The sequence below is a fragment of the Saccostrea echinata genome, unplaced genomic scaffold (assembly GCF_033153115.1).
Source record: "Saccostrea echinata isolate AGI-Se365-2 ecotype Australia unplaced genomic scaffold, CSIRO_AGI_Sech_v1 ptg000027l, whole genome shotgun sequence".
In the NCBI taxonomy this organism is placed as follows: Eukaryota; Metazoa; Mollusca; class Bivalvia; order Ostreida; family Ostreidae; genus Saccostrea; species Saccostrea echinata.
Window position 1 is genome coordinate 2,000,195 of NW_026889776.1, and position 14,084 is coordinate 2,014,278.

A 14,084-nucleotide genomic window follows, 5' to 3' on the forward strand; every position below is an offset into this window, starting at 1 on the left:
TATTCCAATAATATTACAAAGACTTGCTTAAAATGGTGTTTCAAGGAGATTTATCTTATTTTTTTCTTTATTTTAAATTTTGTTTGGAAAAAAGTTTTTTTTAATCTGCTGAATTTGCTCAAATTGTATAAAATACTAATTTCTCTTTTGATTTTCTACATTATATTTGGATACTTATATGGTATTTAAAGAATCGCTTAAAACACACAGAAAACCCTTATATCATTTACATAAAAGTTCAAGAGTTCTTAAAAATCGGCAAACGTTTTCTAAGAATGCATTGTTAGCACTACATCAATGTAACATAAATATTATTGAACTACATGTAATGTTTGTTTTTCACTTTAAGAATAATGTACGACTTCATTTCAGGAAATAAAATCTTAATACATCAGAAAAAGAATTCTACACATCTTTTGATTAACAAAAATTAATCATTTGATGTTAAAAGTAATCATATAATGTAATGTTTGGTGTAGGAGCTACAATTAGAGCAGCTTTCATGGATATTGTAATGATTTTCTCCTCCATACAAAATTACTGTATGACAGCAACAGTAGATAAACCTTTACAGATGAAACTTCACAAGTTTGAGTGACTCTAGAAACATAAATATTTATATTAAGACAGCTATATGATTGACACATCACAAGCAAGAACCATAACTTCAAACAGTGGCCCCATGTAACCTGTACAGAATAAATAAATATACATAGGTTTTGTTTTCACACTAGGATTCTGGATAAGTTAATGTTCACAGCAAGACAACACGATACTAAGGTTAAGGTTGAAGATAGTACAAACGATGCTTTATTTTTTTTTCAAACATCTTGACTCATTTGTTTAAAAAAAAATCCTGTTACATGAATTTTTTTTTAGTCCAAGTAGCTCACCATGTCAGTTAAATACAACATGTTTTAAAATTAATTTCTGCCTATTCTTTAGCAATACTAATGAGATTCTATTTGATATAATGAAAAAAAAATACACTGCTAAGAGTAGAATATGTTCACAAATCTACATAAAGTACTTCTCAGACAATTTCAAATAAAAGTTGTGAACAAATTGGTTGGTTCACCAGTTACTTCGAGCTCTAAGGTTTTGTATAATTTAAGCAGTTTGAAAGCAATACATGATGTACAAATAATTGGTTACACAAATGGTATAAAGTATATAAACATATTTCTCCTGGAAACAACAGTACTAAATATATTTCTGAAGGTTAAACTACTGGTACTAATACATTCACACTTCTTTTTTAAAGGTTGGTTTATGTGAGGTAAAAGAAAAATTCTTTTTATGTCTTAAACACACAACATACAATAATTAAATATCACTAAGATTTCAGTAAAGGATCACTTTGTAGAGTGGAAGAATAGTCATCTTAATTCAGTTTAACAATTCACATGGTAAAACAATGACCAGAAAATTTAACTAATAATTTGAAAAAAATGCCACTAATATTTGTCACATAATCAGATATTACTTAAATCCTTTAAGAAGAAGTATGAAGGAATTCTCTCAATTTCTGCATGTGTACTATTATGAAAATGATTTTAAGATTTTGTTAAACATAAATGAAAATATTTTATCTTTAAAAAGTATTGATAAAATATCTTTTGAAAAATCTATGTTAAAACATGTTAAAAAAACAACACAAAGAAATATTTCCTGTTTTTAAAGATACTAGTATTGGTCTATTTCAATAAATTCACTTTTGCTGGGGAAGATTTCACAGTTTTAGCACGGTTAAGTAAGGGTTGCTACAACTTTATGACAAATTTGTTCATGGAGATCATCCAACTATCTACCCGTAGAAAAATCTGCCAATTTTTTTCATGACAGATCCTGGAAATTCTTTCAATATCAAAGCTATAATTATAAACATTAATAAATATTTTAAAATAATAACACTGCAAGCGAGTTCAATGAAACTGCTATCTACAGATTTAGTAAAACCTGCATATTAAATTCATTATAAGAAAATATATCATCCAACAGATTAACTGAAACTCGGAAAAAAAAATTAAAATGCCATCATAAATCCCTATTCCCAGTGGACGCCATCTCTCTTGCCTTTCAAAAGGTAAGTCTTCATATCTCCCTTTCCTTTTACTTGAATGGTTCCTCTATATTCAAATTCAAACACCTCTTCCAGAAGCTTGAGGCATGCCTCTGGTACCTGGATTCTGTCCTTGACCCCTGTAGAATACATACGGCTAGAGATGTTAACCGTGTCTCCCCAGATGTCATACAACAGCTTAGTTGTCCCTATCACACCTGCTGTGACCTCTCCATGATTATACCCTATATTGAGTATAAAGTCAAAGTTAAACAAACTTTCATTGAATCTTTTCACTACCTCTTGCATTTCCATGGAAAACTCCATTAAAGCAAAGAGATGGGCATGGGGATGTTTGTTCTCCATTCTGGACTGTGTGTTGAGGCCAGAGGCAGCCATAAAGGTACTGGTGATAGTCTTTATTTTCTCCACATCCTTGAATCTATGTTGATTGAGCAAGTCTTCATAGTCACTTACTAGTTCATTTAACACTCTCAAATATTCTCTTCCCCCTTCATAAGACTCATCATAGAACTCATTAAAATTCACAATGGCAGCAAAAATGACTCCAACATCTTTGTGGTTCTTGGAGTACTGGCAATTCTCTCCTTTCAACTGTTCTGAGACATGCTTAGGGATAATGTTGTGAAGCAGCCAATCAGCTTGCTCCTTGTTCAGTTGCATTTGCTGTTTATTGGCTGATGCTTGTTTGTCTCCATGGTAGGACAATCTGTAACTGATTTCAAATTCTCTGTTCAGAAAGAAGACCAGAATGAGTAACAGAATGATGTCCAATATGATCTCAAACTGCAGAGGGTGATCTCCTGAAAACAGTGGTGGAACTACTGTAGCATCTGGGGCAATGGTTGTGACCATGGTAGTAATGCTTATATCTGTTGTATTGGAGTAACCAAAAGTTCCATTGACCATGGACTTTGTTCCAGAGTTATTTTTAAACACACAGAGCTGAACATACAACAAGACAAGAATAACAATTCCTGCAAGTGATGCTACAATGGACTTGACCCAGGAACTAATCATGTTGTAGTTACAGTAGTGCAGAAGAGCCATAACAATGCAGTAGCAGAAGAAATGGTCCTGTGAGAATGTGCTGATAGCAATTTCACATGACAGGTTGGAGTAGACAGCTAACACAGGGATACTGGTCACCACTGCTCCAATCAGGTTCCTGAAGTACCACCCAGACATCAGATGTGTGCAGCTAGGACAGGACTCCACCTTCCTCTCCTTGTATCTGACATCAGTGAATGCCTGGATGAGGCAGAGAATCTCAAGAATCAAGAAGATAATAAAGACGAGGATCCAGGGAATCTGTCTCTCAAAGATCAGGAAGCAACAGACAGAGGTGATACCAAAGACCATAAAAGCCACAATGATCTCCAGGAGGGCCTGGTAGCGGGGAGAGGAGACAGTGTTCTGATTTTGGGTGTCCTCCAGGTAGTGATCTCGGTAATCAGTCTCCATTTCTGGGGTGGTGAAGGCCAATGTAAGGGCATGGATGGGAGGTTTGTAGAAGAACTCCTGGTTTGTACTGTCTTCGTTGATCAGCTTGATGATCTGTTTGTCGTTCATGTATTTGCCATGTTCACCGTCTCTGGTCTCCTCCTCTGTAAACAAAATAAACTGAATTAATTGTAGCATACAGAAATAAAAAAACTGAAAGAAATACTTTAAATATTTGAACATTAATGCATTTCAAGTTCTTGGATTTTAAAAAGTAATACAGACTTATACTCCAATTATTCCATGTAGTTCTCAATGATTGTTCAATTAACATCTAGTTTAGAGTGAATTGTGTAATTTTTCCCAGAACTCAAGGAAAATGGGCTAAGGCTTCCCGAAACTCAATACCGTTCAATATTTCCAATCAAGTGTGTGAGTTTTTGAAGATACACTTGTATAAAAATGTGTTTGATCTTTGTATAAAAAATTGTATGCAAAAACAAAAATTATTCACTAAACTTATGAGCTTGATGTGAAATAAATTTGTTTCTGAGTGAAAAAATGAAAGGCTAAATATATAATATGAAATGAGAGAAAATTTGTTTTGTCAAAAAAGAAAACATCATCATTACAACCTTTATATTGTGCAGTAATATTCTTAGCATTCAACTTATATGTAAATTAATGCAGATCACTATATTTTTGCGACACCTTATTTTCGTGAGTTAGCTATTTGGTATTTATAAGCGAGATAAAATTTTTGTGAGCTGAGGTTTCTGTTGTATATAATCCATAACAAAACAAATATATGAGTGAATAAAATTTTCATGAGCAGACAGATTTGCGTAATAATGAAAAATAAAGTTCTTACAAATAAAAAGTGATTTACAGTAATTTTCACGATGGCTTGCAACTCTTACAGGATAATTTCTCCAGAACAGCCTGAATTTTCTATGGGTGTATCCACAAGTCAAAAACTTCCTCAGAATAATCATTGTAATAATTATCTCCTACATGATACTGGATTATTATTACACCATATGAGTCCTACAGGATCATAATTTACTACATACTGTAAACTGGCAAATATTGCCCCAAAAAGTTGGTAATGTTATAGAGGGAAAACAGTGTCTTATGCCGGTTGACCCCAGATTGATCCCGCAAAGGAAAATAACTTTCATAAATATGAAATTCGTCTATTATTACACCATATTAAGTCTTACAGGATCATAATTTAGTAAATACGGTATAATTTGTCTACTCCAGATTCTGAGTACTCTGAAATTTTGTCCATTTCGACCTTTTTTTTTTAGCAATTGTATTGTAAAATATTCTGTGTAGTCTGAATACTGTCTATTCTGTATTCCATACCGCCATATTCAATTTCATCCCAACTGCTCATATTTCCTCTAATCTGGTCGCACAATATTACCTGAGTCACTTAAATGCAATTAACACCTGGCATCAAAGATGTGCTAATGAGTGTTACATAAATGCCATGAGATGAACAGAAAGAAACCTGACATGGCCTATTTAAATAAATATAATTTAATTCTGGTTGTAACGCTGTATTTGATTGGATAAAAAAATTTACTTCATATCGTATAAAATGGGTTGCCTACGTCACGATGACTTGTGTCAAAAACGTATCAATCCGCCTGACGTTACTTTCAAATTTTGTACAAATTGAAGTCATTTTTTAAGGACAATCATCTTTTTTTCTTACACCTAATGAATGAAAATTAAATTATAAGGAATGAATTTAATAGCTACCCAATCTATATGGTATAAACTGGAACAGTTTACGCTTTTTTTTTATAAACTGCTTCGCGGTTTATAAAGCGTTTATTGCCCCAACCCAGTTTATACCGTATAAAATGGGTAGCTATTAAATTCATTCCTTTAATAAAATTAACGTTTAATTACAAGTGAATTTAAAAAAAAAAAACTTACATATTTAAATTTAAATTGCTTTAACTCCATATCACACAGCATAACATAAAATCAATGACAATACATGTACACTAGTCTATTTACAAATCAAAATATAAATTGGGATCACCCTCAAACATCTTCAAAATGGCACCTTAACATTATAGATTCTGACTCCATTTACATTTCACGCTGAGATTCATTGACAAGTCCCAAACTTTGTGAACAAAAAAGAAAAACTGACGGTAAGTGACATGCATATTATTTTGAATAATTTCTGGACGCCAAAATTATTGAATGATTTTATCATTTAATTATATTTTGCCAACATATGCATCATACTTTTAAACAAAACAACAGAAATATATTGGAAATTTTCAGCATCCAGATTCTGTCTAATCTGGCCAATTTTTATGGAACTGGTGGTAATGAGTTTCGAAAATTATACTGTAGTTCCTACAAGATACTGGAGTATTACTACACCGTTTCAGTCCTACAAGTTCTTTACTACAAAATTAAGCTCCAACATGCTGGATGATTACACCATGTAAGTCCTACAGAATCATTATTACAAAAGTTCCTACATGATGCTAGATTATCATTACACTATGTAAGTCCTACAGGGTCATCAATACAGTATTTAGCTTCATGATATTGGATTATTAATAAACCATACAAGACCTATAGGATCATTATTGTATATACATGATGCTGGATTATTATTATACAGTGCAGGGTCTGCAGGATCATTATTACAAAATTAAGCCCTTACATCATACTAAATTATCTTTACACCATGTAAGTCCTACAGGATCATTCTTACAAAATTAAGCTCCTACATCATACTTAATTATTTTTTCACCATTAAGTCCAACAGGATCATTCTTACAAAATCAAGCTCCTACATAATGATGAGTTATTATTTACCATTTATGTATTACAGCATCATTATTACTATATAATCTGATTCAAATCAGATCCTCGATGCTCCTTTTTTAACGATATGTCGCTTACTAAGTGACATACCGTTAAAAAAGGAGCATAGAGGATCTGATTTTAATCAGATTGATGATATATAGTTCTGGATAATTATTACACCATACAGGTTCTACAAGATCATTATTACATAATTAAGTTACTACATAATTACAAAATTAGGCTTGTACATCATGCTGGATTATTATTATTCCATGTAAATTCCACAGGATCACCATACAGTATAAAGCTCATATATGCTGGATTATTATTAACCATATAAGTCCTACACGATCAACATAACAGTATAAAGCTTCTACATGATGCTGGATTATCATTATAACATTATATAAAAATCCTTTAGATTTAAGAGTTTATAAGATCCCTGACATTATTAGGATGAAACTTCCAATGTTTCTCCATTACAATATATAGCCAGGAAAAGATGTGAAGATTACTTTGCTTGTGACCTTGAACTTGTCAAAATGACTTTTTGTCAATGTCATGACACACTCTCAGGTCATGAACAATCTTTGTGTGAAGTATAAGCTTTCAATGTTTTACGTGACAATATATAGTCAGGACAGGGATTATACATATATCTTTCTGCCAGTGACCTTGAACTTGCCTGAATGCTTTTAAAACAAGATCTAGACAATCCTCAGGACATAAGTAACCTTTGTTTCAAGTACGAGCTTCACTTTCATCCAATACAAAGTTAAGTTCTGTACACACAATTTTACAGACGGATTGAGAAACAGATGTATAAATGGACAAGGTAATTCCTATATAACTCCTTAAACGTTGTTTGTGGGGACATAAAAATACTTGCTATTAATCCTAAACATTTAAACTTATGGCTTATACTTTGGCCAAACTCTGGCAATTTTAATGGTTATTAAAATGAAAGACCTAGATAACCCCCCCCCCCCCCCTTTTCCCCATCTCCAAGATTTTGCTATCATTATGCATGGTAAAAACTGCACTCTATACATCACATATATACAGAAATATTTGTACTTTTCCATTGCCATTGTCTGGACACAAATGTATACCCCTCCATCTTATCAGTAACACTTCCAACAGTACTAGTGTATGATAAAAAATTCATTATTATTCTCTTGTATCATTTTTTACAAGATCATGATGAGCCCACAATCTTTACAGATGATAAGATTTATTGATTATATACATTGTTGCTAGTGACCTTTTTTGTTACTAATGATGCTGCTTTCTTTCGTGTCATTGGTCAGTTTTGTTTCTCCAGTTGTGATTCCCGAGGCATTTTTGATAAGTAAACTGGGATCAATGGTGACAAGTGTTTCAATTTTCCCTGTTTAATGCAATTACAGTGTTATTTAAAGTATACATGAACATCCTCTATTTTATCAACTATTTAGAAATAACTCGTAATGAAAACAAGTCTCTATAAATTCAATAAAATGTGTGTTGCTTAGGGTTTTCTGGTAGCAATTTGGAATTACTTAAAAATATTTGATAAATTACATGTCAGTATATACATTTTTCCTTAAAAATCAGAACTTCCAAAAGAAAGCAATTCTTATCAAAGACTAGCAACACTAGCAATCTAGTATCATTGGCAAGACTATGGGTAAAAAAAAATACTTCTAACAATTAATCCGCTAGATCAACTGGGGTGAATTTCTCTTTCACACAAATACACCATCTTAAATTACATATTTCATTCAATACTAATTTCTAATCCATTGACCTTGATGAGCTGAGCTTAGGATGAGTTCATACATCGGACACAAACCTATATCAAATCTGAATGTCTCTGTGTTTTGATTTGTTTCTGTCTTAAAGCTGAATATTTAAACATTTTAAAGATGCTGATTTTTATTATCATTTGTGCTAAATGCCTTGAAGTGACATCACATTTGGAAATCATCAAGGGGGGGGGGGTGTAACCAGAATTTTATGATTTTGCAAATATTTAGAGTTGTCTTTCTTTCATTAGACTTCAAGAGAATGAGTCCTGTTTGGGGTGAATTTTTTAATGATTGATAATTTTCTAAAATATTTCAAGAAATTTCATTTCAAAGTTTGTATTTTCTTATAGTTGTTTTTCATTAAAAAGTTTATTTCAGTATATTAAATGCTTGGGACTTTGTCCACTGCATAGATGATTACTTCCTTATCAATATATGACAACTAGAAGTGGGCTCTCTTTATTGCAAACTAGAAGATCTACGATAACCCCCCAAGACCAAGGCGTGACTTTCTATATATTACAAGGCATTGCAAGGCCTAAGGTGATGTGATGCTACTAAAACCTCTCCACATTTGTGGCTAGATTAAGTCAATTTAATCGAGTTAATTTTTAAATGAAACAATATTTTCAAGTCACTAATTTAAAAGCATTTCAGGTATCTTATTATGACATTTTTTTTGTCCAATGCATGGTTAATATTGTCCGATCCATAGTGAAATCTGGCTTATTCCAACAAAATCATTTTTTGATGATATTTTCTCAATATATCATAAAATTGTATCCCAATTTCATATCTTAATCACTCTTAATACATGTTAAGCTCCATTTTGATAATATTTAGTTGGTAGAGATATCGCTAGAACTTGTTCTTGGGTGTCTGATGCATGGTGAACTCATCCTACAACACAGCGGAAGAGTATGATGATTATGTTTTGGTATAACAGTTAACAAAAAGCATAAAGCTGCAAAGTTACGATACTGTTAAACCTTGTTATCTCAAACTCATTGGGGCCAAGAAAAGCTTTGAGGTATCAAAGGATTCAAGATAATGAGGTTAAAATACAAAAAAGAACAAGTGGTTGGGACTTCCAGCTCATTTTGATATATCTATGGTATTTGAGATATCAATTGCTCACATTATCACCAGTGTTAGATAGGCCTGTCCAGTGTGAGACAGCAGTAAGAGATTTTTCTGTCATACTGTTTATAACTATGCTGCAAACTGTATTATTTTAAAACAATTATAGTATAAATAAAATGGGGGGGGGGGGGGTACAAAAGGCACTATATACACTTTGAAAACTTAAACTTTTATTGAGGCATATGAAATTTTCATTATTTTTAGAAAAAACAATGGGTCAATTGAACATTTTACAATCAGAAACTCACAGAAAGATGTAAATAGGCTGCAGCATTTCAACTGAAATATTAATTTGTCATTGTTACAAATCTCAAACTTCACAAAACTCTCATTTTGAAACAGTATTATCAGCGCCTGTCTTGTTCCGCAGTGAAATGTGGCACAGCAACATTCCTTGACTTGACAACTTTTTCAGACAACTCTGTCATTCAACTCAAAACAGTCAGGTCAGGCCAACTTTAAACTGATGTTTGTTTGCCCTCTCCCGACTCAGGACGAAAAAAATTGGGTCGCTATGTAGGTAAGAGATTTTTTCTCTCAGAAAATTTCAATTTCAATGCTAAATTTTAAAATCTATTATCCAGAATACATAAAAAAAAAATAATTGCTTCCTGGAGGTTAAAAAAAGGTTTGAGTTGGGCCATTTTAGCCAGTCAGTGAAGAGAGGGCAGCCATACAATTTTTAAAGATAAGGTCTCTTACAATGTTTTTTCTCAGCTACGCCTTGTGATCAGCAATCTATGGGATTGATGTTTAATGGATGACAAGTAGAAAATAACAAACAAAACTTATCTGTCCACAAAACAAATCCCTGTCTTGACTCAGACTATAAAACAAGCTGCAAACACAATTGACCAAATGCAAATGACCCATTTATGACCTAAACATTCATCCTAATTTAAAAATTGTGGCAATATGAAATTTTTTAAATTTTATTTTATTGTTGATTTCAATTGTTAAAAATTTATTTTTCATTGAAAACAGTCTTTTTTCACTTCTTGGGTAGCACTATTTTAAGGTGCGGAAGGATAAATATGTTAAAGGACATTTTTTCATTCCTGATTATAATATTAAGTAGACTCTACCATTTAAATGGATTGAAATTTAATTTCCAAGTTTACACATATTGTATAAACCATTCTTAGGTATGATTTCTTTGATGGTGTATTTAGATTTAAAACCCAATTCAAAATAAGAACTTAATTTTTTTTTTAAGGTGATGATACGATAATAAATTAGTTAAAATAATGCAAGAAAAATAAACATTCATTATATACTTATGTAGAATAGTGAAATTCCACCAAGGGGCTAAGATTCACGGTTTAGGAGTCAGCAAAGACTCATTCTAGACTGTGATCTTGTCCAGTGAAATTTCACTATCTCACATTTGTAATAAGGAATGATTCTATAAGTTTGAGATACCAAAGTTCAACTGTATATATTTGCATGTTCCAGAGGGAAATGACTGAAATTTTAATGCAGTCATCATTTCTGAGGTGAGTCATTAAAACATTGCTCTCTCTAAATTAACTTCTACAGGGTGCCAGATAAAAACTTACTATCTTCTAGAAGAAAATAAAGCCATTAAACAGAGAGAAAGGTATAAAGTACATGGTATAGGTACTTTAGGACAATATCAACAACACTAGCTGTGTTTGAGCACTATATACAAAAAGAAGAAGCTCAGCTAGCAATTAGAGTTGTCTATTATTGCTGGAAAATCTGACAAAACTTCATTTGTTTCTACTTATTTCATGAAAAAAATATGTTCAAACAATCATCAATTCTAGACTAAAATCCAGATTATAATCATCTCCATACTAAAGATCCAAATAATCATCAACTCAAATTGTGATTTCAAGTGAGGCCTACGAAAAGAATATTTGTTACTATAATAATGCTAAATATAAAAAGGGTCATTAGGTAGGATGTTGTTTTTATTTTTCATTACTTTTTAAAAGGCATAACTTGATATACATCTTGTTAAAAGACACTTTAAAGCTCTTTTTCCCTGGTCATAAAATCTCCCCCCCCCCCCCCATCTTCACCACAGCTCTAAAAAGGGCTACTGAAATGTGTCTATACGACCTATAAAATTTATATTTGAAGGAAAATGTACAGAAATGTATTTTCTTGATGTTACAATAAAAAAAATATTTGTGTATAAAAGGCTAGGTTGGGTAACCATAAACAGACATTTTTTTTCTTAGGCCTGATCATCATTGTTTACTCTCCAAAACGTTGCTCTAGCACTAAGTTTTGAAGAAGTGCAGCACAACATTATTATAACTCTATGCACACACAGTTTTATAGCATAAATGCACAAAATTAAATATTTGTAGATAACTTTCCTAAAATCAATTTCCATGAAAAACATTTCCATGTAAATTGACCTTTGGGAAAGATTTAATATTTACATGGAATTGTTTTTTATGAAATGGCCTACCGATATTAGTGATAAATGTAGGCTGTTTAATTTTCGAGTTGAGTTATTATACCTCTATTGTTTTTGCACTATATTTCATCAATTTATTTGTTTTTGTTTAATCCCCAAATTTTACTTGCATTTTATATTAAAATTGTATGGTCTGAAAATGTTAAGTATTTTTTACCCATAGATATTATTGTCTAGGTCTGTTTATCACATGTTCAAATGTTGAAAAATATCCTTTCTAATTATCCTATGTCTTGTGCCTTAGTTGTAATTAAAAGAAATAATTCTTTGCTTACAAACAAAAGCTCTTGGGTATTCCGTGAAAAGATCTTTCAAGAAGGATCATGTGACATTTTGAAAGTATGACCAGGTTAAACATGTTTTTGTTTACTGGGTAGAATTTCATAGGTTAGCATCTATTTACTTCATACCATGTTCAATAATTTGATTATTCAATTAAGTAGATATTTGACCACTGCTCTTCTCTTGTGTCCTAATTCTGTCAAAATAATCTGTGATATCTCATGTTTACAATTGAAGTGAAACTATTTAGTGCACATGTGCATTATCAGCAGTCATTGTATTTATTGTGGAACCACAATTTTTTTTAACCTTTCAATTTCTTTTTCTCTATGATAGATGCAAACCAGAGTGTGTAACTTTCAGAAAGTGAAAAACTTTAACACTGTAAACAAATGATGGTGGTTCATTATAATTATCTGAGATCAAGAAGATAGGATCATACAGCGATAAGAATTGTCCCTCAAAAAGTAGATGTTATTTTCATAGATCCACCTTTGAGATCGGTAAATCAGTGACAGTGTAGACGGAGCTTACATGGAGTGTAGCTTTTAACCTAGTCTGGGTAATCAATGGTTGTCAACAATCAATCAGTATTTATGGGTGGAGCTTACTTAGATGGAGTGTAGCCTATACCTTAGTCTGGGTAATCAATGGCTGTCAACTATCAAGCAATATTTATGGGTGGTGAGTGTAGCCTACACCTTAGCCTGGGTAATCACTAGCTGTCAACAATCAATGAGTGACATTGTGGGTGGAGCCTTTACTCAAAGTTACCTATTGTACAAGTGTAGTATCATTGACTCTGGTTCCCATAATCAGACCTATTTCTCTCTTCACTTCAACAAATAGATCTATCTTGGGAAAAAGAATCTTGTTAAGTCTTTAAGTAATATGTTCCAACTATGTGCTATTGTCATAATTTACAGCAGCATGATGCTTTATGACTCATCATAATTCACGATTCAAAACACTGATTTCAAATATATATGCTGCATCCAATGTCAGCAGAGAGCAGCAATGCAAAGTAGTTGGCCACCGTAGCAACATAATAGTGGTACTATGCTTCATTTTATTACAGATGAGTACAAGGCCTAAAATGATACTGGCAGAAAGAAAGCCAAAAGCACAAGCGTTACCATTCTCCTGTTCCAATGAGATATCGCTGGCACTTCTTCTTCTTCCCAGCAAGTTACGGGTAATACCATTCACATCGGAGCCCTAAAAATCGGTCAAGTTATTGTAATACATGTATCAAGGTAGCAAAGTCTCAAAATCATTGCTTTTCTTCTATCTAATCAATACAGAGGGCTCACAGTGGGTGTGTCCCATCAACAGGGCATGCTTACTCCTCCTAGGCACCTGATCCCACCTCTGGAATTTCCAGGGGTCCATGTTTTATGCCCTGTTCACAGATTTGTATTGTTTATAGATTTTATTGAGATCAATCACTGTTCGTTATCTTCACTTTTTCCATTCTAAACCCCAGACTGAGGTAGTAAACAGTGATAAATCTTTTTGTCCTCAAAATGTTGATCGAAAAACTTTAATTCTGGTCATAATCTAAGAGATAATTTGTTGGTGTTGAATACAGAAAAATTATTCATTAAGGACTTGGTCTTTGTTTTTCATTATCAAACATCCATTTTTTAGTTGTTTACTTACTACATCTGATGTCCTGTTGTTAATGAATGGTCATCAAAGAATGCAGAACTTGAAGTTTTTGTATAAATGTTTTTTTTCTATATCATACAGTTTTTCAACCATATGCAAATCACTGTCACATCACAAATAACATGCTGACAGAGATTGAATGTTATAAAAATCAAATACATGTATCAAAATTATCTGGATGACAAAATATTCAGTAATAATCAATATATAGTAACATACCTTTGCTTCAAAGTGGTTAGAGAGTCTGTGTTTTTCGGATGACTACAAAAGAAAATTTTAATTGTAACAATGAGTTATCTTTCTTGTACTATTCACTATCTATATCTAAGCATTCACCCTACATTACAATGTCATGTTCATTTATAAA

The 14,084-nt window shown here is 32.3% G+C and overlaps 1 protein-coding gene across 1 annotated transcript in view; it reads right to left on the reverse strand.

Moving 5' to 3' along the window:
- Window positions 1–446: 446 nt before the first annotated feature.
- Window positions 447–14,084, reverse strand: part of LOC133193412 (adenylate cyclase type 9-like) — a 33,218-nt gene continuing 19,580 nt past the window's right edge. Inside the window, exons 4-6 of the mRNA XM_061329336.1 lie at window positions 13,937–13,978; window positions 13,183–13,264; window positions 447–3,690 (exon numbers count right to left, since the gene is read on the reverse strand). Of these exons, the coding sequence (XP_061185320.1) occupies window positions 2,048–3,690; window positions 13,183–13,264; window positions 13,937–13,978 (1,767 nt within the window). The 3' untranslated portion in view covers window positions 447–2,047. The remainder of the gene's footprint in view (window positions 3,691–13,182; window positions 13,265–13,936; window positions 13,979–14,084) is intronic.